Source organism: Sphaerodactylus townsendi, linkage group LG01, assembly GCF_021028975.2.
Source record: "Sphaerodactylus townsendi isolate TG3544 linkage group LG01, MPM_Stown_v2.3, whole genome shotgun sequence".
Lineage (NCBI taxonomy): Eukaryota > Metazoa > Chordata > Lepidosauria > Squamata > Sphaerodactylidae > Sphaerodactylus > Sphaerodactylus townsendi.
The window spans coordinates 67,150,255-67,176,527 of record NC_059425.1 but is presented as its reverse complement, the minus strand read 5'-3'; the positions used below and the strand labels follow the sequence as shown (position 1 = coordinate 67,176,527).

Here is a 26,273-nt window from a genome sequence, read left to right as displayed (position 1 = left end):
GGTTGGAGAGCTCCTGGAGACAGGCAGTGGAGCCTGGGGAGTACAGGGACTGTAATCGGGTACAATGCCATATAGTCCACCCTCCAAAGCATCCATTTTGTCCAGGGCAACTGATGTTTGGAGTTTGGAGAGGAGCTGTGATTCCAGGGGAGAGCCAGGGCCCATCTGGAGGCTAGCATTCCGACCAGCAACCTACTTGAATGTAGTATGGGAATATTTCCATGATAAAAAACAATTTATCATGGGAAAATTCTGCAAAATCTAAAACCTGAAAGGTACCAGTGATTGTGTTAGATGGGCTGTATTTTCCCATCTGGGGTTAGTAGCTTATTAATGCAGAAGATTTTAACCTCTACCAGGTAACAAGATTGATTGTAATTTTTGTTTGGCCAGAATTTTGTTTGATGTTGGAAGAAAAAAATGGGGCTTGTTAGAACAACAACATTTATTATTTCCAGGCTAAGAAAATTGTTGCACTTATTGTTAAGTGGATGCCCAACCCGTGTTCGCAATTTCCCTCCTGGCTGCAGTTCTCAATTCTTTTTGTAACGTCCAAGGGTCATTAGTTTAGTGACTTACTGCAGAGATAATATACAGTCCAACACATGCCTGCCTTTACAGTCATTTTATTTGTCTTCATGCTTTTTGCTTCACTACACTTGATTACAATACAAATACAATACAAAATACTTAATGACCATATATTAATATTTTATCTTGATAAGGATCCCTGAAATGCTTAGGCCCTTTTAACTTATGAGCGATGTTGCATAAGCTTCTGTACAGGTGTGACGCACATTCCTAATGATGAAGCCTTGATACAGAAGGAGAAGTTGGGGTGGGGGTGGGGGGCTTTAGATATGTGGGCTGGTGAAAGAACACTGAACTGACCACCTTTTCTCTAGGGCAAGACCTAGAGGATGACCTTACCTATAGCAGCATATCTGCAAAACGGATTTTTTAACGTACAATAGACTGGCCTGGTCATGCACTGTAAAATGACCCTGGATGATGCTTCAGCAAAACTCAGTCTCGCTGGATCTTAGGACAAATAATTAGGATTAACAGAAACTCCCACACAGTGGTGAGATACACCTTTAATGCTGACTGCCTGTGTGTGTCTACCTACAGGGGCATACTTCTCAGTCAATGACCACTGGATCAGGGAGGAGCTGTAATGAAGATGCACCTGCTAGCAACCAGAATCATATGGCTGTCCTTTATAATTTGTCTACCAGTCCAGCATGAGGGCTTCCTTTTCTCTGACTTTGCTCTTTCTACCCCTCCATAGGAGGCAAGCAACAGGAATGTTCTCAAATTCCTTGCTTCTGAACATGTTCTCTTGGTACCACAGCGTCCGTTCCTCTACTGTGATTTCCCCTGTAACGGACTGACTTTATGCTGAACAGGTCTCTTCTCTTACAGTGGAACCTATATTGTGCTGCCAACAATAGGGACAAGTGTGGATTATGGAGGGGATAGCAGGTTGAAATGACAGGGATGAGGCTTTTGAGGAGTAAGGAGCAACAGCTAGTGTTTTCTCTGGTTGTCCCTGACATATTCAGCCCCACTCTTTCTCTTCTATATGGTGTATCTTCACTAGGCTACTGAAGCTAAAATGCAGACTCTTTTGTGTTCCTTCAGCTGTTGATGCCTTAAAGGAACAGCTACTGCCTGGATGTCTTCCTCCATGGAGAGGTCATCCCTCTAATGCACACTGTATGTGCTACTGCAGGCTGCATTATTTGCAACTGAGCCCAGCCTAACCACGTCCTTTGAAAGCTAGGGTCAATAATGCAGCATCATGGCATTATATTAGGGCTAGCAATGTGATTCCAATTCTTTGCTACTTGCCTCTGCCTTATGAATAGCCCTGCTGCAATGAGATTTAGCATCCTCTGTATGCTGCGAATAAAATCAATCTGTCCCTTGCTTCTGACACTGCAATTTACAATTCTCTGTCTGTATAACAGACACTGGAGCTTTTGGAACTAAGTCCACTGGGGCTATACCACAAAACAAAAAATTGCCTGTACCAAAGAAGCAAACCCTCTAGCCATGACATAGTCAGATTTAGGTTCCTGCAATTTAAAAGCTGTGCTGTAATGCCTTGTCAGAGCCGTATATATTGGAAAATAACCCATTACAGCATATGAGTGCTCTTTTAAGCATACTTGTGAATTGGTACAGAATCCTGAGCCCTGCTTTTTAATTACCCCGAGGAAATTCATGCAGGCAGTGCATGCCCCCTACTGTCAGTCAGAGCAAAGGACAAGCACAGGCTCTACAGAATCAGCATATGCAGCTTGCTGCATCTGAAATCTGCAGGAGGTTAGAAACTCCACGACAGCAAAAGGTAGCATTATTTTAACTACTGAGCTCATTTTTATCCTACCACTCTTCCAGGGAGCACAGAGCAGCAAATATGATTCGCCTGGCTTGTGCGAAGGCCTGTGTGAGCAGACTGTCCAACTGTAAATTACTGTTCAGGATTCCGGTTCTGAGCTATTTCAGTCTCCATTCATTTGCTTCTGTGACGCTCAGCCACAAAATAATCAATCCATCATTCAAGAAGCTCACACACTTCTGCTCATGAAATCCCAATGAAACCAATGGGCTTTCGCAATGCAACTGTGCATATAGCAGTGGGTGCATTTATTGATAGATTTGGGAACAGGTGCAGCAGCCATAAGTGAGAGCACCATCACTGAAACCAATGAGAAAGCCAGGTAAATAAGACCATATACCATTCCCAATTTATTCCAATGAAGCTGAAATAGCGGATGTCCCCAGTGGCTCATATTCTGGATGTGAAACAGTGTTAAATATTACTTTGGTTCATGCCTTCATGGCCAAGAGTATCTTTGCAGCCTTGCAGTAGTGGTGTTAGATCTGTCATGATTCCATGGACATACAGGAAGCATTATGCCCTATTCTAAATTGATTTCTCCAAGCTATGTATGCATGAGAAAATCTGCTGCAGCCCAAGCATTTTCATTTGGTAACTAGCTTCAATAATCTGTACTTTCCAACTCAGCTACCGTATCGTGATCAGGTCACACTTCAGCATGGGTCATGACTAGAATGATGTGGACCAGCCAAACAACCGTTATACTTCTGCTTACTCAGGCCCTTTCCGCACACGCAAAATAATGCGTTTTCAAACCACTTTCACAACTGTTTGCAAGTGGATTTTGCCATTCCACACAGCTTCAAAGAGCACTGAAAGCAGTTTGAAAGTGCATTATTCTGCATGTGCGGAATGAGCCTCAGTCTGTATGAATCAGGCCATAGCATCGCCTTTGGGAACTGGCCAGTGCTGGTTCTCTGTAATTGCTCTCCTCAAAATCCATCATCTTCAAAAAAACTTTATGTTAACTTCTATGTCACAAACTCTGGTGAAAGTAAATAGTAATATCCCAGTGCACTGGAAAGAGGGATGTGGGCTGTCAGCAACACAATCATAAGACTGCTTCCATGTATGCAAAAACTCTGCCTTCCATATTATTAATCTGTATGTAGTCAAGCAACTTCCTGACTTCATTCTCCAAAATCTGGTATCATAAATACCTACTGAGGAATAAGTATCAGTTTCAATGGCTTGAGTGTCCCAGCCCTTGTAATGACTTTCCCTCAAAAGAAATGATAAAGCAGGGGAGGATTTGACTTTCTGCCTCCACACCTCAACCATAAAATGTCGCCATTTCATTGACTGTGCTCCTTAATGTTCTGCAATTTCCATTTCAGGGACTAAACAAGCGTGGCTGATACGGTTCTGCTACATGGCTTTGCATGCCTGAGGAACGGCCATGCTGTAATTGCAATGCTGTCTGGGTAATGCGTGGACTGGGAGGCCCCGTTATCCAATTTGTTTTTGGCATGAATCCAGCTTATTTCCCCACCCTCTCTGCAAAGTTCTGGCATCAGGAAGGATCCCCAAGAATTACACTGGGCAGTATAGAAAATCCAAAACCTTAAAAAAAAAAACACCCTTTGAAATAGTGCATGAACATCCAGGAGGAAGCTCCACATAGGGAAGGGTATAGCGAACAAGCATGCAGATGACTTTATGCAGTTGTGAGCTGGGCCTTGTTGAGAATACTGAATGCTATTCTAGTTTGTTCCATGTAGGAAGGAGCTCTGACCAACTGAAGCCTCTTGGTATGTTTGAAAACCCAGCTTCAAAAGGTGGTGTTTCAGAGCAAATTGGCACATCATGGAAGGGAACCTTGTTCTTTTCTTGTGGACTAGTGACACTGAAGTTTGCTCCAAGGCTCACAAGTCACATGGGAAGAGCATCCAGAGGACAGGAAGCTTTCAAGGCCCTTGGTGAGTTATGTGGATCTTGTTCCGTATGGCAGGGTCTTCGTAACTGCTGGCACAAGGTGGGGCTGAGATTTCCAAGGGCAAGCCCTGTTGTTGGTATCCGTAGTTAACGTTTCCACAGGGGAAATGACGCAGCCTGAATAGAGGCACTTCCTTAACAGTGGCTGTCAGTGAAGATGGTTCTAGAAGAAGGGAGGAGCTTGGCAGCCTTCCAGTCACAATGCTGGGCCCCAAAGTACAGTTCCCTTCATGACCAGAACCTTCCCTCTCAGTTGCCTCTTTTTCTGCCTGTGAATTGTTTCTAACAACTGGCTTCTCTGAAAACCAGGAGCCATATGTTGGGTTCCAGAGATTGGTGGGCTTGTTTCTGGACCCCCGCCCTTTGTGTAGCTCAGTTGAAGGATTGGACTGAGTGTATGCCATATTGACATGTCCCCCTTCCAGGACTCCTTGTGTATTAGCATGGACGGCTGGCTCTGCTTTGATCATTTTCACTTGTGGTTTTCCTGCAGGAATGGCCAAAGCCAGAGAGGGTGGGGAAGGCAAGTGTTGTTCGGCACTCTTTTTGTCTTGCTGAGGCAAGACAAGCAGAGGAGGAACGGCTTCAGGGTCTTCAGGGCGCACTGGGACCTTTTCCTCTTCTTCAATGCATGGGCCATATTCCACGGGCAAAATAGTGTTGATTACGTCAGGATCCTGTAGGAAAGAACAAGAAGACTCAAAGATGGGCTTGGTTGCTTGACTGGAAACCCTGAGGATATAATGCTTCATTCCGTGTTTGCTTAGTGCTTTTAGGAACCAGGCCAAAAGCGCATTTTTAATTAGGGATTTTTATCTTACCAGGTTTTTAATGGTCTGATTCTGTTTTATGAGCAATTTTAAGCTGTTTATGTCCAATTGGTTGTTTTAATGGCTTTTTAACATCATGATGCTATTTTAATTGCAAGCTGCCTTGAGCAGGACTGAACAGGAAGCACAGAAATATCCTACATAAATAAATTAAATTAAATAATGCACCTTTGGTTAATAACAAATGTACCGCTGGATAACATCTTTTCTGCAGGGGTCATGATTCAGTGTTTTGCAGCTTTGATGAAAAAGGATCAAGAACTTAGCAAGAGCCCTGCTGGATCAGAACAATCTAGTTCTGCATCCTGTTCCCATAATGACCACCTAGACACCCAGAAGACTCATAAGCAGAAACACAGAGAACGAAGCCTCCCCATGTTATTACCATTGATGTTCAGAAGTGCACTACCTCTGAATATGGAGGTTCTCTTTAGTCATCAGTTGCTAATATCTAGTAATGGACTTTCCCTCCATGGATTTGTCTCGTCCTTTTAAAAAGCTGAGTGAGCATCACTCCATCCTGTGGTACAGCCACAGATTAACTCCATCCTGTGGTACAGCCACAGATTAACGACACATTGCGTAAGGAATGTCCTTTAGTGTGCCCATAATCTATCAATCAAGCTTCATTGGGTGCCTCCCAATTCTACTATTTGGGAAAGTGAAAATTCTCTCTCCATCCCATGCATAATTTTAAAAGCTTCTATCATGTGCATCTTAGTCATCCCTCCCCCCCGTCCCCCAAATGAAAAGCCTCAAACTGCATTAAGGATTATGGCCATTTAATTTTCAGCCCCTTACCTAAAGCAAAGGAGGTTCCTTCACGCAGCAGTGGCGTAGTGGTTAAGCACAGGTGCATTCTAATCTGGAGGAACCGGGTTTGATTCCCCGCTCTGCCGCCTGAGCTGTGAAGGCTTATCTGGGGAATTCAGGTTAGCCTGTGCACTCCCACACACACCAGTGGGGGACGTTGGGCTAGTCACAGCTTTCTGGAGCTCTCTCAGCCCCACCTACCTCACAGGGTGTTTGTTGTGAGGGGGGAAGGGCAAGGAGATTGTAAGCCCCTTTGAGACTCCTACAGGAGAGAAAGGGGGGATATAAATCCAAACTCTTCTTCTTCATTGCAGCTACTGGACAATGACTTGTATTTTCATTGAGGTGGATGGTTACTACCAGTTCAAAAATCAGGTCTGGTGACTTTACTAGACCTGTTGAGGACTGAACCATGAGAGGGCTCTTGCCAGACCTAAGCAGGTGTGCTTGTGGAAACCAGAATGGCTGAAGAGAACTCAGACAAAGCTTTTCTCACCACACATCACTTCCAGTTCACCTTACACTCAATTGGCAGCTGTCTTTTTCACAACAGGAAGATGCCATTAATTTCCACATGTTTTGTGAGCGCCCGCTTCTGAAATAGATAACATGAGCTATCCTACGAAGCTGTGGGTTTGTGGAGTGACAGGAAGGTTTTTGCACCAATAAATTATAGTGAGAACTGGGTTGCACTGAGAAGGATGATGGATAAATAGGATATAAGAGGAAATTTGAGATCACTAGTGGGATATTTAACTAACACTGTTCTCATGTGGAAGAGTATAAGAGTATAAGTAAGAAAGTGTGGAGAGCTGGGTCATACCTCTCCCTCCGCTTCACAGGAATCCAACCTACTTTCTGTAGTGGAAGCTGATGTCTGCATTCACAGAGCCTTGCCGTGTCTGAGAAAAGGCCAGCTACTGTGCAGGAGGAAACAGGCTCTTTTGAATGTGGGAAGCCATTGAATCTCCTGAGCCACCCCAGCTACTGCTGCTGCGCTCTCTTTGGACTTCCTCTGCCTCTCAAGTGTGACTTGACATTTTGAGACTGAAAAAGGAGCTACTGCAGCATGAAAAGAGATGCACATGAACATCTTGGGTGTCTCAGGGGACCTCAGGCTTTGTGCTTGGCCTTCCTTCCCATGTGTCCAGGATAGACTCTGTTTCCCACCATCCCTGCTACATTTCTGACCCTTGGTGAGGTCTAAACGTTTATCATATTGACAGGCTTCATAAGCAGTTACTATGGACCACTATCAAACCTATCTGGCCAAACTTTGTTTCACTACAACTGAAACGACTTTCAGAGTAATTAGGAAAAGAAGTCTGAGGCAGGAGCTCTTCCTCCTGTACTTCTTTGCATCTTGCCAAGACTTTGAGATGCTTTGGGCTGAAGATAGAGGAACAATTACTATACTGTCCCAAGAAAGATTTATCTGAGGACTACTTCTTCCTCATGTTCCTGTTTCAGCATTGCTCCCAAGAGACACCATTAGATCACAAAATCAAACAGACACAGATACCTGGGTGCAATATTCTATCCTTTCCAGTATTGTAGCAAAGTTTGGTCTGTCTTCAGGCTGGTGCTGCCAGCACTGAGTCATTATCCGATACCTGCAACAGTAACAGGAGAGAAGATGGTCAACCACAGGAGAGCAGACAGTTGGGATAGACATCTAGTTGGCTGCAGCAGATAGGAAGCCAACAAAACCTCCATCAACCAGAGGCGTTCCTCCCATTGGGCAAAGTGGGAAATTGCCCAGGGCGCCGCCTTGTGGGGGGGGGGGGGCGCAAAAACTGCAGGTTCGTTTGTGGGATTTTTTGCATTTTCAGTGTTTTTCCGTTTTTGGCCTGCAGAGGGCACAGTTTTTGGGCTAGCAGCACCAAAATTTCAGGAGACTCTCCTGATGATATCACCCAGGTTTGGTGAGGTTTGGTTTAGGGAGTCCAAAGCTATGGTCTCCCAAAGGGAGTGTCCTCATCCCCAATTGTTTCCAATGGGAGCTAATAGGAGATGGGGGCTACACCTTTGAGGGTCCATAACTTTGGACCCCCTGAACCAAACTTCACCAAACCTGGGTGGTATCATCAGTAGGGTCTCACAAAGATACTCTGAAATTTTGGTGCTGCTATCTTAATAATTGCACCCCTGACAGCAGGCACCCCTTAAATTTCCCCAGATTTTCCTTTTAAATCCACCCCTTCCTGCCAATGCTTGTTTTCTTTCTTTCTTTTATTCTCTCCATGCCTAATACTTGAAAAGTGTTGATTATTAAAGATATTGTTATTAGAATCCACCCCCTTCGGCATGGATTTAAAGGGAGAATCTGAGGTCCCCAGTTTAAACATTGAATGTAATGCTGTTTCAGGGTGGACAATCCACCCCCAAACAGCATTTCGCATTTTCAATGCTTAGTTTAACCTGGGGATCCTTTTCAGATTCTCCTTTAAGGTGAGATTTAAAGGAGGAATCCTGGGCTCTAGTTTAAGCACCATTGAAAATGATGCTGTTTGGGGTGGATTCCTAGCATCACTTGTTTTAACTAGAGAGCCCAGATTGCGGATTCGCTCTTAAACTCCACCTTTTGACAAAAGGGAAGAATCTTGGGGGTCCCCAGCTTCTTAAATGAACGTACTGAAAAGTGATGCATGGAAAGTCTTCCTCCCAATTGGAGGGACTGGATACTAACACCATAAAATGTTTTACAGTAGCGAGTTTTGCCAGTGGCATGAAAACATTTTGAAAGCATTTTGAAATTTTTTTCAAAAAAAATTTCTGTTGTGTTCAGATTTGTGAGTTGGGGCATGTTCTATAATGTGATGATGACTTTGAAACAACCTAGTGGAAAAAAATCTTTGTTTGGTCACGGTGGGGGAGGGTGGCAGCCCATGGGGGGCATCAAACTCAGGTTTTGCCCAGGGCTCCAGTTTGCCTAGGTACGCCACTGCCATCAACTCTCCAGTGATGTCTCTAGTCCCCAAAGCATTCAGGTCTGTAGTTAAGTTCATGTCCCCCATCTTGCTCAAATTATTCTGTAAGTTCCTAAATACAGTAGCTAATGACATACTTCAAGATGAATGAGAAATTTTGCTGATACATCAAACAGAAATACTATTTTACTTGTAAGCCACTATGAGTAGACCAGAATAGGATATTATGCACCATTAATGGTCAATAAGATGTTTGGCTACTGATTAATTGTAGCTGCTGATAATATAAATGGAGACTGAGCATTTGTCACAAGGGAAAGCCCTCTTCACAGGAGACCACACCATTGCAAATACCTTAGGGATCAAGGTGTGGTGGGGACTGAGAGTCAGTATGGAGTGATGGTTAAAATGTTGGATTAGGAGCAAGGAGACCTTGGTCTCATTAGGTGAACTTGTGTCAGTCATTCGCTCTCAGCCTGAATTCCCTCAGTGATTGGCTATCAGGAGAAAATGGAGGAGGGGACACAAAGAGCCCTGAGCTTCTTGGAGGAAACTCAGGATAAAAATGCAACATGTTTGTAACTGGGCTTTTCTCCGTATGCATTCAGCTACTCTGCTCTCTCTTGTCCCATCGTTCCCCATAATTTTCGCCAGTTCTATCTCAAAAACATTCTGTCCACTCACTTCAGAAGCTAGCTGGATTCTGCCACAGGATTTCTTCATTTTTAAAAAATCCATATTTTTATGACTTATAGAAGAGCATTTTCTATGGGTGGTGCTTGATCAGTTCATATCTTTGAGAGTCCCATACAGATTATTTTATTCTGGTCAGAAATAATATAATGCAGCATCAGAAGAGCAGCTTATCATTATACCAAAAGCCTATGGAGAACCTGGAACTTATATTCACATTGTGTGCAAAGATTTTTTAAAATCATAAACTGTTGCTGTGGGTTTTTGAGATTTGGCCATCAGAGACCTCTAGCTGCTACCATCCTAAGAGCCAAAGGAGGAAGCCAATTTCTCTCTGGCACTACTATTTCTAGCCAGAAGAGGGAACTTGGCTGTCAAGAGTGCACTATTATGATGTGCACATTTTTGAACATGTGCAGTGTGGATATTTCAGCTCCATGCTTGAATACTAGGAAGTTCAAGTTACTTTATACCAAGACAAGATACAAAAATGGAACCAGACAAGCACTGAAATTACAGTCTTCAATGGGATCAAGGAATAAATGAATGGAACTACCAATCAGAAGCAAATAATCTTAGTAGAATAATCATCGCATAAGCACAAGTTTACACTTATGTGAATTGTTTTGGTAGCAGTTGAGCTTAAATTATGGCTTTCTGCATCCAGTGAACTACATCTGGTTCTGAGATTTGCAGCTGTTGAGAGAATATGGGTTTAAGGTGGGAAGGAGGAGAAAGAAAAGTGATTTTAAAAGATGGGAATTAAATAGCATGAATCATGAACCTACATGAATAGGAAATCTGTGGAAGAGGAATAGGATTGGAATGTGGGCAAGGGACTGGTAAGAAGAGAGTTCTGGTGAGGAACTTTATGGTGCAAAGTAATGAGGAGCGATCTGTGAACTGAGGGAAAATATGGAGACCTGCATGCTCAATTTACAGTAAGCATCAGGCCAGTGCCAATATGTGGACTTAATTTTGTCAGAGGCTCTTAGGTTATTTGGAAGAGAAGCAGGGCCTCTTGAACTATTACAAGAGGATAAAGACTTTGAATATCACCCATTAGTGATTAGGAGTACCTACCAAACGGCTCCAATTACTGACCACTGCAGCTAATAGCAGTACGCATTCTATAAGGTAGGTAAATTATTCACTAATGATGCTAAAAGAACTTTCCAGAACAGAAAGAGTTCCAAACATACAATAAAGAGCACTAGCATGGAGGTTCTTAAAAGGTTTCCTACACAGGGCCTGGGCAGTTTTTGGGTGGATCCATCCTTCCTCCACTTGTTACGAACTCCAGGACCTCCTGGTTACTTTTGCTGGGATAGGGCATGTATCCGAGAGAGAATATTTCCCACAGCAACACTCCAAATGACCTGGACATAGAACAAGAAATAAGGTCAGGAATACAAACAATGGAAATTGTGTGAGGATAGCTAAAGTAGGGTCAGTATGTGCAAAAGACCTTTGTGTTGTGACTCTGTTGGCTGTGTGCTATTCTGTATGACTGCAGTATGACTGTGGCAAACGTCTGATGTCATATGAAAGGTGCCTATATGGCGAGACCTTCCAAAATCAGCATTGCCGCCATTTTTGGGAAGGATGATGTTAGAGCAAGAAGGACACATTACATGGATTCCTCACAGGGGTACCAGAGAAAGAACTTTTTCATTAACAGCTGAACCTCTATTAATGTCCTCCTTGCTATGTCCACCTGCATATCTACTGCTAGCATTAGGTCGCCAGGCAAAGACTTGAATATTAAATAGTTACTTATGCTTGGGGGGTTTGTTTATTTTGGCTGCTTTACTGTTGTATTGATTTTGTTGAGATTGGCTGGGCTATCTATTGTGAATATATTATTATTAAACTAAACTATTTTGGAAAAGTGGTATGTAATTAGAATAACTAACAATGTGACTTCCCACCTCTGTCATTACTGGGTGACTCTGGAAGGAGCCAAAATTCAGTGCATCTCACACCAAAGGCAATGTATGAAGATGTTCCATATCTTTCAGGAGGAATATGTTCGGGCATAGTATTCTTGTAAAATGGATAGAAAACATTGAACAGACCTACCAGGTGTCTGTTTTAGATGTGAATATCCCTTCCATGAAAGCTTCAGGGGGCATCCACTTGACCGGTAGCATTGCACAACCTCCTTTTCTATAGTAGCTGGCCCTGATGAGAAACAAAAGTGGACTGGATTGCAATGCCAATAAAAGGTATTTGGATTTGGATTAGAGGTAGATTCTAAAATGAAGTGGTACTTTCTGGACATTAAAATCACCTAAAGAAGAATGCAAGCCATATTTCCCCCCTCTCCAACCTGCACAGGATGAGGAGCTAAATCATAGCTGCCAGACTGTGGTCTGGAATTAGAGGGTTAAAAGAAGTGTACCTTTTACTTTACTTTATTTAGGTTTATATACTGCCCTACCCCAACCAAAGGCTGGGCTCATGAAAGAAGATGTGGAGTAAAGCTTCAGGGTCTAACATCATCCCCTTTTTGCTTTAACCTGAGACAGTGTAAGTTCCACAGTACTGTAATATTTCTTTTTGCACACTTTTGATTGGATTATAAACTGAAATCACTGCAACCTGGTATGATGTTCAGTCTGACACCACATAGACTATACACATTTCCAGATGTGATGCCTTATATAGGCACCATAGGTGAAATGAGTATTAAACACACATTAACAGGGCCATGTAAATTGACAACAATGTCCTGGGAATCCCTACAGCAGCGGTTTAAATACACCCAGCTCCTTTGATAGAGTATTCCATTTATACTATCAAGAACGAAATTCCTGTGGCTCAGGCTCTTAAGCTGCTTAACCGGCATCCACACATGGAGAACTAAAATCCCAAACAAATTCCATGTGACACTGATGTGAATTAATAATGATGGTGATTATGATATAATAATAATAGTCACAGTCCTAGATGCTTGGGAAGTGTCCGACGTGTGATTTAATACCAAATCCAGCATATTGATCTTGTTTGCTGTGTATTACTGTGCTTGTATCAATAATAATAATAATAATAATAATAATAATAATAATAATAATAATAATAATAATAATAATAATAATAATTGTGACTCCATCCTGTGTCATATGCTTCAGTAATTCATCAGACTAACGTTGGAGGGCACTGTGGGGACAGCAGTATTGCATTATGTATTACAAGTAAGCAAAAGTCTTGACAATTGGCACCATCGTTAAAACCTTCCTGGCATCTTTGCAAGTGTAGAATCATTAATTCCAGCATCCTGGCAAAATTCCAGGTTGGGTAATTACATTCCTCTGACCCTTCCCCCCTCTTTGATATGCTGTAAACTGAAGAGATTTACTAATGACACAGAGGCTGAAGGGGATGGGGGTCAAAAACCAAGGAGGATGAAACTAAAACTCTCGATTGTAGGTACCCACAAGGAAGAATTGTGACATTCAGACTGGAAAAAAGGGAAGAAAAGAGTTGGGGGACTGCATTCAAAACAACTTGCAACAGAAGAATTGCTGTGTGAGAATGAAGATGGTGGGGGAATCTAAGGAAGCAAGGAAGGGTCCACAGCTTGAAAGTAACATTAATACTTCAGGGTGGCAGAGAAATCGTTCTGGAACCAATCCCCAAATATTAAAATAATCTGCAAAGAAGCAAAGCCAACCAAACACTCTTTAGTTGAGTAATAACCTTCCACCAGGTGATGCCAGTGAATTGTCTTACCTATATATATCCCGTGCCATCCCAAAATCTCCAATCTTTGCTATTCTCCCAGGTCCTTTACAGGTGAGAAGACAATTTCGAGCAGCAATGTCTCTAAAAAAGAAAAAAAAGGAGATTCTCGATCTTTCCTTTTTTATTGTGGTTGTGGTTGCAGCTGTGAAACCTTTAACTATATTGTGATCTTGGAAAAGGAACTCATGAAAAATGTGGAAAAGGTTCGATGATTTTTGAACAGCTTAATTTGCTTTTCTAAAAAAGTTAAGATAGATTCAGCAGCAAAGGATTCAAATCATTGGTAATGACTTGAGTAATTTGTGTGCATGACAATCAATAGACAAAAGCTACATTTGTGTGCACACTTATCTGGGATATGTCCTATTCCTGTGGGATCTGAATGCGTTCCGCAGGGTTACAAGACGGAGCTTTTCCATCTGGCCAGCTGGGCAGAACATCATGTCATATATTGACCTCCCGTGGGTCTGTGAGAGAAGTCGCCATCTCTGGGAACTCGGGTTTTATTGTTTGATTCTGCTGATGTTTCATGGTTGTAGTGGTTTTAAGTGTTTCACTTAAGTGTTAAGGGGCATTTTAGCTGATGCTGGGATCATGCTGCCCCCCCCCCCTCCAGATTACACTGATTGGAATGTAAAGTGCAACCTATATGTTGCAATACACATTGTTGAGAGTTCACATTTAATTTTACTGCTTTGGAGAAGATACATTTCTTCTTCGTATTAGAGGCTGTTTCCCTCTATTTAGTACGTTTTTTTATTTACAGTGCTTTCAATCAGTTTTAAGCATTTTAAAGGAGGGCATTCACGTGGTGGGAATGGGAGGGAATGAACAAATGCATACCTAAAGCATCCTTTAGTAGGTCTCTCCCATAGGGAGGCTTTTCATTAATTTACTGAGCTCAGGGGCAAAAGTATGAGCCGTGAACGCATCTGGAACTGCCTGGTTCAAATATCACCTCAACCATGAATTCACCGTAACCTTGGGCAAGCTCTCCCCCATGCATTCAGCTGCCAGAGAAATAGTGCCCCTCAGATAGGTTTCCTCTGGCCCTCTTTCAAGTCACTAGATCCATACTTCAGGCCAAACAGCACACTAAGTTCTTTAATAAGTCAGGTTAGGCCAACCTGGACTCTGTTTCCCTGCAGCCATGTGGCAGCTACAAGGAACTTACTTTCCCAAGTGCTGTAAGGCTTGCACTCTCCAGGAACACTTTGGGGAGGAAATAATACTACCCAAGATCACTTCCTCTTCTGGAAAAATAGGAAATGATACCACAACATTATAGAAATTTCAAAATCTCTGTGGTGTTTACTATAGGGATTCACAAATTCGTACAGTGAAATAATGAAACAGGAAGTGACATTCCAGGGTTACCTAGCTTAACAGTATGAGAACCTTTTAAAAGTAGCAATGGGGAATATAACTCAGCTTGGCAGTGCAAGAGGCAGGCTAGGTGGGATCTTTTAGACAACTATACCAGAATTGGCTTTTGAAATGTTCTACAGAGAATACAAGAGAGACCAAATTGTAGTTAAAATATTTTTATACAAGTTTTGGATTGCAAAACTTTTCATACAGTGAGACACTGAGTTTCATACAGTGAGACACTGAGAAGCATACCTACAGTTCCTATTAGATATAAGCAGGGAGGAAAAGATAGGTTTGGATGATAAAGTAGGAGGGGGAGCGGGGGACTTATATGTTACCTAAGTTCAGTTGAAGAAGTCGGGAAGAAGGCAAGGGTTAGGGTTAGCCTAACACCCTATGCCAGCATGGGAACCCAAGCGAAGGTCGATATATCGCATCTCCAACCAACTATACCAAGAGAGGTTTAGCCAGTAAAGAGCGCCGAGTCTAGGATACACAGTATTTTTATACCCCTTTGTGCAGGTAGGGGCGGGATCAGGTAAGTTTCATTTTCCTGGATCTTTTGGGGTTTCCCATGCTACGATTTCTAGCTTGAGCTAATCAATGGCTCATCTATTGTTTCTAAGGGTTGGGATTATAGAGCCAATTGTTTCTTAATTGGATCAAAGAAGCTCTGAATGGCTTTATGCAGAGTTACTCCTTGGAGTTTCTGCCCAGGTATTCAAATTTGGCTGAGGCGTTTGTCATTAGGATGGGTTCTATTGTCAAGGAGATTGTATCTATGGGTAGAGGAAATGTAAAGTCTGGTATCAGGGAGTTCTCCAGGTTCTTTGTGTTAGCGAACTTCTTTGGCGGGGTGTGGTAAACAAGATACAGTCCATGAGACTTCCAGCCTTAGCTATCTGGAATTACTCAATCAATGTTTTAATTCTGCCAGCAGGCATTTCTGGACTTGGTCTGTTCTTGGTTTGGACTTCTGCTACACACGGACACACAAATATGAGAGTTGGCATCTGCCAGTATATATTGCAGGAATAATAATATGAAATCCATATTTCAATAGAACGGGGTATGACGGGTAGGGTAACAAGGGTCAGTTAGTGTTTCATCCCATTTCCTCCATGTCAGGCCACTGTGTGAGACAGTGTCAACAGAAGGTTCCCTGCCATATGCTAGTGAGCAGATTTTGTCTTGGCAGTCCTGAAATATATGGATAAATCTGAAACAGTACCAGAAGGAAAGGGCACCTTTTCACAGTAGTGCTTTCTGTGCAGCTCTCTATGTAAAGATGAACAACTGGACATTATCCTCCTTGCTTTTAAGAGGATGGTGAAAACCTCTGTATTTAGACAGCACTCTGTAACGTGCTCCTTTCAAAATTATTACAGACTGTCTTTCTAATCCATTTCTTTTGTTTAACTGATTATTAGTTTCATTTATTGTTTATTGGAACTTGAAACTGTGCATATATGCATGGAGAAAAGACAGCCATAACAATGCTGATCCAGCTCATGGGGTTAACAAAGGAATTACTGAAGTAATCTGCTTGAAATACTGGGTACAACTAACTTTATTATTTAGAACAATTATATGCTAAATGTTTAAATGTTAAACAATGAGGCTGATGAAGCTCAGGGATCAGGCTGCCCAGTCTTAAAATAAAAAAAATTCTGATACTTGATGGCTATAGCAGATTTGAGAATGGAGGCAAGATGGAGTCTAACTTTTTGTTTGTTAGTTTGTCTGTCTGTCCAGGGACAAAACCCAGAGTTTTTTTTGTTTGTTTGGCAGGGCAAGGGATGGCAGCTTGGCAGGTTTGGGAGTGCTACTTGTCAGTTTGTTGTAATCCAAGGGCAGAGTCAAGAGATACAAGATTGAGTACAGACAAGCTGGTCTTGTATTTCTTGATTTTGGACATTTGGTTTGAAAATGAAATCAATTCCAAAACTTTTCAGCAGACTGTTGACTTTTTCCCCTGGTTGGTTCTTACCAGATATTCCATGGAGCAGCAATGGCACAGTGGTTAAGAGCAGGTGTACTCTAATCTGGAGGAACCAGGTTTGATTCCCCTCTCTGCTGCTTGAGCTGTGGAGGCTTATCTGGGGAATTCAGATTAGCCTGTGCACTCCCACAAACGCCAGCTGGGTGACCTTGGGCTAGTCACAGTTTTCTTTCTTTCTTTCTTTCTTTCTTTCTTTCTTTCTTTCTTTCTTTCTTTCTTTCTTTCTTTCTTTCTTTCTTTCTTTCTTTCTTTCTTTCTTTCCCTCCCTCCCTCTCTTTCTTTCGTTGAAATGATTTATCTATTTAAATTATACTGATGGGGCATTATAGTAAGTAAATAATTAGGGTTAGCCCTTTTTTAAAAAAAAGAAAAACCTTGGAATTCTGCAGTAGGAATATGATACCAAATTTGTTCGGTGAACATTGCCTTCTTTTCCCTTTTTATTTTCTGAGACACAGGGGGAAGTAGTACATAACCATCCTTGCCAAGCGTTGATCTCGCACACATCCTTCAATCAGCCTGTTGCCAATAAGGACACACATGCAGGGGCACTAGGGAATGGTCTTTCAACAACAAACTGCTCCTGCTTACCTGTGGATGAAGTGATTTTCTTCCAAATACTGACATCCACAAGCAATGTCACGAGCCACATGAAGCAAGTCCAACATGATCAGGGAGGAGGGATGGCTCTAAAAACCAATGTAAAGAGCAAATCAGTATCTAGATGCATACAGACCCTCCAAGGTATGAACTACTGGTAGGTTGGGCCAACATTAAGGAACTGCTTTACGGAGACATACTAACTCTGAATGGCTACAATATCTTTTGTAATTTGATTTTTTAAGACTTCTGAAATGTTTAGTGCACATTATTTCTTTTTTAATAATTTTAATAATAATTTATCACTTGAATAAACAAACACATATATAGACACCAACAACAGCAACAAAAAGTTAAAACAATTATATAATTATAATTAATTAATAATTAAAATTATATATATATATATATATATATATATATATATATATATATATATATATATATATATATATATAACTAAATTAAATTAAATTATAATTAAAAAAACATTACTTCACTTGTTTTTCATTTTACTAACATTCTAATAGATTCTGCTGTTTTCTTTTAGATTTCAAATCCTGCGATTGTTTCTCTGTTTGAATAGGTTTTCAGAAGGTATTCTGTAAAAGGTTTCCAGTTTTCTAAAAAGTTGTCCATGTTATCATCCTTGAAAAAAGATGTCAGTACTACAACAGTCCTTTGTCAATTTCCTGCTGCAAAAGCAACTTCCTCTGTTAGTTTCACTAACTTCTAACTGTGAACACATTATATCTCAGTCTTAACCTGAAATCACTCACCTGGGATGAACTTAACTATGCTGATACAATCTATCTGGCTCATTTCTGTGCCCTTGACATTACATCACAGATGAGGAGGAGGATAAAATGGTGGACGGGTAGGTTAGGCAACTACCCAAGGCTTGAATAAGGCCGGGTGTTTGGTGGGATGGATAAATAAACACTGTTTCAACTATGACTGCATGCTCAAGAAAATAAGGCTCAGACACTAATTGAAAAAAAAATAGAGGTAAAAGGACTTCGAAAAACAGCAGTGGAAAAATGAAAAGAAAATGTTTCCAGAACCAAATAGTGGGGAAAAAAACATGCTGAATTAAAAGAAGAAAATTGGTAGCAAGATACACTGAAACAACTCATGTAGCAAAGGTCTTGTCGTCAATTATGTGCGCATGGAGGGGAGAATGGGCTGTCTGCAATGTAACTGTGCATTAGAGCAGAGGATTCTTCCAAGTATTTCATCTGAAGCTATTTCCTGTGACAGGCACAGCTGACATGGGCACTGCTCTACAAGATGGCAGAAAACTTTGCATTAGCTATTCACTTTCCCTTGCATAAAGAGCTAGAAAGGTGTGCAAGGGAATAGCTACAGCTCAGAGCTGTAGTAGTAAACCTCAACTTTCTTCTAATGTTTGAATCGGAGAAAAATGAATATTTGGGCAGGACACTGAATGCAGTGCTTCGGTCCTCCCCCCCTTTTTTTGTTTCTTACACCTTGAGAGGACAAGCTTAGAAAAAACAGCATCCATGCAGCAAAGTACTTTTTTAAAAAAAATTGAGGACCTCTGTGCAGTTCTGACACAGCAGTATCAACAGGTACCATTCACAGGTATTGTAGACTAAGGTACTACTAAATTTTGTGTACAACTCTTCCTTTAGTCTTAAAAAAACAAGTGTGCACAGTCTTTTATTCTCGCTTCTCTTGTTCCCTGGATGAAGGGATGATGCAGTCAGCTAGAAATGCGTGGCTGTGGCTCAGAGGGAGGGATGGGCTGAAAGCATTAAAGTGACACATCCCCTTGTTAGGTCAAACCTTCTGAAAGGTGACAGAACAACAACCTGACTCCATTGTTCGGCATAATCACTGCTTTGAGCAACAAGCTTCAGGATACAAAGGAGGGAAATTACTGCTTATCTTCCCCAAACCTCTCCTGATTGCTTTTTTACGTGCAAACCCCTTGAGCGGAGAAGTCTTTTTAATTCCTTAGAAGTCTATGGTGTTCAGAGCATCTGCAAATTCCAGTTCTGAGGCCTCTGTTCTCTGCCTCTATCAATCTCATGACCTTGTTGCAGAACTAATGACCCACTGTGCTTCCCACAGAAAATTTTATAAATTAAGGTGAAAGGGGCATGGAAGAGGTGAAAACAAATCATGTTTAGACTTGGTAAAATAAAAAAGTATATATTAAGGATTGCCTGAGAAACTATGTTGATTTATAGTGAGTTTGCAGAACCAAAGATTCACAAAGTTTTTTTTCCCCTCTTATCTGTATTTCACATATGTTTGCTTTAAATGCCAAAGGGGTGAAATAATTTCTGGGCCCAGCTTAGAAATCTAATTTTACTGTGGAGATGCCCTTTTCTAGTTTTCCTCTGTGGTTGAATGCTTGTATATAACTTATTCAGTAGGAATTAGGAAGGTGTCTCTCACCCTATTATAGATTATTTTCCAAAAAGTAATTTCTTGGGAGATTTGTCTTCTTTGTCTGACTAGTCTTGAGAATGCTAATTCTTGATCTACCCACTGTGCAGCTATCTGGAGTTTAGAAAGTTTAATTCTATATTCTGTCACTAGGTGCCATGTTAACTTGGGCATCACTAGCTATAAGAACTAATGTGGCACTGTTCCATGACCAGCAATAGCCAGGAACTAAGTATCCTGTATTTCTGTCAAGAGAGTATGCATTTTTAAGATGATCTAAGACATCTGTTCACTAACCCACATAACCAACCACAGAAACCATAGTCATTCATCTTGACTATGCAAACTCATTCTGGGAAGCCTCATGTCCTAATGCATATGAAACAAAGAACATGTAGTTATATTTACTTGCAGTAATGAAAACAATAATTCAAACTACACATCTTTCATCAAACATCTGTACATTCAGTTTTATTTTGATTCAGTTATGCCCTATTTTGTTTTGCTAAGAGAAAGCTGAGACTGAAGTCCTAAGCAGATCTACTAGGAAGTAGGTTCTGTTGAAATACATGTTGCTTATCTCTACGTAAATATGTTCAGTGCTGTGATGTAAATTTATCAAAGTTGACAGCTTTCAAAAAAGCTACAAGAAAAATCCTTCCTAGCAAATTCCAGTAACTCTCTGAGATTTAGTTACTAAATTTATATTCTGGCTCCCCCCCCCCCCCAAAGAAAAACTAAGGTAGCTAATGGGGCACGCAACTTGGGGAAACTGGCACCGAAAGGGGGCCCCACCCCGAATCACCCGCAGATCGGTTGATCTCTGATTACATTCTGATTGTGGACTACCAGGAAACAATTGATGCCGAGGCAAAATGATGAAGCAGGAGTTCGAATTTCATTTTTTTTGGCTTATCATCTCCTCTCAGTCTTGGGCGCATTTGATTCTGTTAATAGAGAGATTCTCTGGAAGAAACTCAGCAGCCAAGGTGTAGAGCCAAGGTTGCTTGAATTAATTAAGATCCTGCACACAAACACCTATTGCCACGTGAGATGTAACATGGAGGGATTGTTAAACCCAAAAAAACAAGTTACAAAAGGCGTGAAACAAGGTTATGCGTATTGGCTCCTACACTCTTTAAGCTCTTTATTAATGATCTAGCTTCCACACTAAGTGAGGCCCAAGTACATAGTCCAGCTCTGGGCTCAACTTCCATACCTCTGCTTCTGTTTGCTGATGACGCGAGTTGTACTTTCACGCACTCTAGCCGGACTAAGGAGAGCTTTAGAGTGTTGTATAGAATACCGCACACCTCAACGATTTGCAACTTAACTTAGATAAATCCAAAAAATTGTGGTATTTACCCATAAAATGGAAAGCCACCAATCATGATAGGCCACAGTAGTTTCGGTTAGGTGCAGTCATATAAATTACCTAGGGCTTACCTTACCATCATATAGGGTCTCCTGGACACTACATAGGAATCGGGCCATCTCCGCCGCTAAATTAAGTGCCTCAGCCATTACACGCTTCCTCTATGGGAAAGGCCGAGGATACATCCTGGTGCTGCGTTGAGAGCATTTAATGCCAAAGTGAGTCAACAACTCCTTTATGGGATCCCCATCTGGATAGGGGCATGGAGAAGAGAGGTTGAAAGGAAAGTCCAGTCATACTTTCTGTATAAAATCCTTGGCTTGCCCCATTCTATTCCCTATGCTGCCCTTGTGCTTAGAAACAGGCCAGGATTGGCTGGAAACTCTGGCCTGGTGCCGTACATTATCCAAGTTTTGGGCCAGGGACGCGAGCCGACCGAGATGAACTGGACTATACATCCCAGGGACTTCCATCCTCCACACAACCCAGTGGTGGGTTAAAAATCGAAGCCAAACTTAATGAGTTGGGCATTTCCTTGGAGGACCTGCTAATGCTAACAGCGCAGGAGGTCTATGGGGGTCATCAAGAAGAGACTTTGGACAGAGAGCGCTTCAACAGATGCTAGAGGAAGCCAAACCTGTTCTCAGATCTCTCTGGGAATACCTGTGGATAGACAATTGCAGCCCAGCACCTTTATCTCCTGGTTGGAGGCCTGGTATGCGTAGAGCAATCACCTTAGCTAGGTATGTATCGCCCCGCCTTCTTCCTTTAGTCTTGGACGCCCACCCTGGAATCCCACATATGGAAAGAAAATGCCCGTGTGGCATGGGTTCTGTGGAAACAGTATCTCATATGCTGTTGAATTGTCCTTTTTATGAGATAGGTAGGAAGAAGCACATAATCCCCTTCCTGAATGGAAGTGAAGGCATTACAGATAAACAGAAGGTTATATATCTTTTAAACAGCCACAACTACGAGCTGTTGGAAGCGGTGGCTAAATTTTTAAATGGGGTTATTTTAACTCATCAGAAATTGTAAAGTTGTAAAGGCTGTTATTATCTTGCTAAGTTAATCTTAAACAATTTATATGCCATTAAAGGTATTCGAAATCGAATCGAGTCTTGGTCTCTCTCCCCGTCCCACAGAATATACCATTAACACAGTGACCCTCGCTCAGTGGCTCATGACAAGTCACATGAGCAGTTATGGACATACATATATATGATGGCAACCCAATCAAGAGGCTTTCAAGGCAGGTAAGAAGCAGAGGTGATTTACCGTTGCTTTCCTTTGCAAAGTGAGTCTTCCTTGGTAGTTTCCTATTCAAATACCATTCCTGATTAGCGCCTGAAATCTGATGAGATCAGGTTACACTATGCTGCCTTCCTAGCCCACATCCATAACTACCATCAGTGGTGGAACAGGCCAGTTCTGACCTGCAGGCTTTATTCCACTTCTTATCCTTTGCCAAAGGTTCCCAACTTTTCCTAGAGGGATCTCTCTCTGTCTCTGTCTCTCAAGTAATTTCTACCACCACCTGACAGTTGTAGGAATTGCTTATTGGGGGAAAGACAGGACTCCCAAGCTTCCTTTCCAACTGAGGCCCCACTCCTGGGCACCACAGGGATGATTTACTGCCTGCTGCACCTTTGGAGGAATAGCCAGTGGCCAGCCCTCCCCCTCCTGGTGCTTCCTTTTTAAAATAGAATGTCTAAAATGGTGGAGGCCTATGTGGTACAGCACATAGCATCCAGCTACCAGTATCCAAAGGTTTAAAAAATGTATTTAAAAGAAAATGTTTACAAGCATACTTTTAGCACTGCACCAGACTGAGCAAGGGATCCACAACAAATAAAAGAAACACAAATCCTCTATTCCTTTGTTTATGCATGCCCTATCATTTGTTAGAATATCATTCTAAAAGAAATCCTAACATATTTCCTAAAGAAGAGAAAGTCATATTACTTTCTTACAGACATTCTACGAGGAAATAACATCTCCTACAGATGGTTATTCCCAGAAGGGATTTCCGTTATCTGGAACTATAATAGGGTGAACTTGTCAATGGTACTAAAAGCACAGGACTTTCTAAACACAAACACACAAAATCTACATAACACAAGCAACTAAAGAAGAAACCATAAACAAACCAAAACAAACAAAGAATAACCAGACAACAACAACTAAACTAATGGCTAACACGGACCTTAAGAAAATACTATCTTGTAACATAAATGGGTTAAACAATTCCTACAAATGAAAAACCTCTTTATTTGCAACACCTTATTTTTGTCAAATGTCATGTGGTTACAATATTACAATGTAATACTGCATAGTTATAATGTCACAATGTTACAATGCATATTCCAAAGTTTACAATCTGGTAGATTATAAATAATAAGTGCTAAGACACATAGTTTATTTCATATGTGATACGCAACATATAATATGCTTTTCCTTTATTCTATTATAAATCATAACTGTATATCAAGGGGAATTATAGCAATTTATTATATCTCAAAAAAGTATAACATTTATAACGAGATAAAACTAAAAAATTGGGAAATACTTCTAGAAATTTACAGTAATAGTCACCACTGTGAGTCTTTATTCTATTTTATCACAATTTATAATATTGTTAAACATTATTACTGTTTACTAAATATTGTAAATAATATCTAATTATTAATGCTAAGATTTATTAAGATATCACTATTCAATGCTCATAATAGTCACGATCATCGTGCATTGCTTATTGTTCATTATATCACTGTCAATAATATTACATATATACTTATTCTTCTTCTTTTAATGCAACTGTAAATGTTATAATGCGGTTCCTATTTCTCTCAATGTTCTGTTCTGTTTATGCTTATAAAAATAAAATAAAAATAAATTGGAAAAAAGAATATAAGGCAGGGCACTAAGCTTAGAATGTTCCAGATCTCTATAAAGTCTCCATTATCTGAAGATTGTGCCAGCTCTCTGGGGCAGCTCTGGTCAAAATGGTTGCCTCCTCTAGACCTCAGGCCAGAGCTCTGTCCCCACTGCAAGTTTCAACCAGAAGGCACATCCTCCTTGATCTCAGGAGTTTTATTTAATCTCTTTCTCCAACCACTGACCAGGTCAGCCTGGGTCACAGAACCTTTTCCTGGAGGTTCTTCCTGAAATCCTTTCTACCCTTTTGGAAATTCCAAATCTCTGATCCCTACTTAGAAGGTTTAGGGGGGGGGGATTTAACTCATTCCATTGTCTCTTGCAACCTCTAGAAACATTTCCAAAAAGGTGGCTGAGGACCTTGTGTCTCAGGAAGGTTAACAGTTTATCTGTTCCTCTGACAGCTGTTCCAAGGTGGGAACTACCTACCAAACACAAGCCCCCCCCCCTTGCAATGGCATTGCCCATTTCCCTGAAAAAAATGGGGCAGGTGCCTCATGGAGGAACAGTGCTCAGAAGAGCCACGTGTGACTCCCAAGAAATTTAGTGAATATCACTGTATTCCATGTACATATTAAATCTCAAGGTCATGGGTCAAAGATGCAGGGCAGAAAAAAGCAAATGCTCCTTCAAACAACTGATGCAGTGCAGAAAAAAGCAAATGCTCCTTCAAACTTGCTGCCCTAAGAAGTAATGATGGCCACTGCCTCAGATGGCTTTAGCCATTAATGGCTATTAGCCAAGATAACTGGAAACTCCTGTGTTCCCGGAAGCACACTTTTAAATACCAGCTGTTGTTTTTACTTCCTGCATTTGGGCTTCTCAGTAAAAACTGGCGGGCTACTGCTGAAAAAAGGATATATGGTCTGATCTATCAGGATGGCTCTAATGTCATTTTGCCTTTGGGGGGAACTGTATTATATTATAATCTGTTATATTATTTGTTTTACTACCTCTAGGGTCACAAAAGGTTTTTATCCAATATGTGTGAATTTCCTTTCAGTTTGTCGAAAGTGTGATCGAACTGAGTCCATCACACACTGGATTTGTTCATACATGTGGCTTCTATTGAGTAGCGACTTTATATTTTCTGCATCACAAGATAAAAAACTATACAGGGTTTTCTCATACAGTAGCAGCTCATCAGTAATTTGATAGCAATTTTAAAATGCTAGTTTAAATGGAGATATTATATAAAATGCTGCTATCACAGTCCAGAACAAATCCTGCCTTCTCAGCATTCCTAGTACACCCCTCTGAATTCTCCTCTGAAGGCCCACAGGAACTGCTGCACTACTCTCAGAGTGAAAGCAATCCCATCGTAAGACTCCAAACCTGATAATATACCCATGCATGGTCAATTTTATGCAATCATGTTTCCTTATGTTGGAACTTTGCAATATTAGCACAAGAGTCAATCCAAGAGATTAACTGGATTTTTTAATACTCTGGGCCAACATGGCTATTGAAATATCTTGCAGTCATATAACATGTTTGACAGAGTCACTCTTAGGCCCCTTCCGCACACGCAAAATAATGCATTTTCAAACCACTTTCACAACTGTTTGCAAGTGGATTTTGCTATTCCGCACAGCTTCAAAGAGCACTGAAAGCAGTTTGAAAGTGCATTATTCTGCATGTGCGGAATGAGCCTTAGTGTAGATCCCCCATTACTTTTAGGACCCAGCAAGACAGATTTTATGCAGGCTGTATGGTAAAACACTTATCTGCAAAAGTGAGGTAAAAGAAAACAGGTTTCAAATTATAGCATTAAGCTATTATTTTCCCCTTACCGGTCTAGGTCGTGTTTCTCTCAGAAAAGATTTCAGATCTCCTCCAGCCATGAGCTCCAGTAGAATGAAGCGTGGTAATGCTTGCAGGCTGACCCCAATGCAGCGCACAATATTTTGATGGTTGAACTTGCTAGAAGAGACATGAAGAAACAATGCTGAATTCAAAAGACACAGTCTGCCTGACAGATTTGATCCTGATAGTGTGGGGTCTTTTTTATCCAGGTCAGTTGGAGACCAGATGTTATTCTTAGGGTCTGGTTGGAGAAGAAAACTAAAAGTCTGAAAAGTCTTGGATTGGGAATTTTGTAAATGAAGGATCTCCAATTCTGAAGCCTGTTTGTTTTTCAAAAGATTGCCAGTCCTAGAAGCGACTGCAATGCCATGTGGAGAAGGTCATACAACTATGTCTAGTCCCAGAA

General features: G+C 41.2%; 1 protein-coding gene across 2 annotated transcripts in view; it reads right to left on the bottom strand.

The window, feature by feature from the left end:
* Nucleotides 1-3,274: 3,274 nt before the first annotated feature.
* Nucleotides 3,275-26,273, bottom strand: part of ALK (ALK receptor tyrosine kinase) — a 745,837-nt gene continuing 722,838 nt past the window's right edge. For both annotated transcript variants that reach the window (XM_048511093.1, XM_048511181.1), the window contains exons 24-30: nt 25,855-25,984; nt 17,323-17,420; nt 13,347-13,439; nt 11,694-11,795; nt 10,856-10,990; nt 7,511-7,601; nt 3,275-5,022 (exon numbers count right to left, since the gene is read on the bottom strand). In XM_048511093.1, the coding sequence (XP_048367050.1) occupies nt 4,318-5,022; nt 7,511-7,601; nt 10,856-10,990; nt 11,694-11,795; nt 13,347-13,439; nt 17,323-17,420; nt 25,855-25,984 (1,354 nt within the window). In that variant the 3' untranslated portion in view covers nt 3,275-4,317. The remainder of the gene's footprint in view (nt 5,023-7,510; nt 7,602-10,855; nt 10,991-11,693; nt 11,796-13,346; nt 13,440-17,322; nt 17,421-25,854; nt 25,985-26,273) is intronic.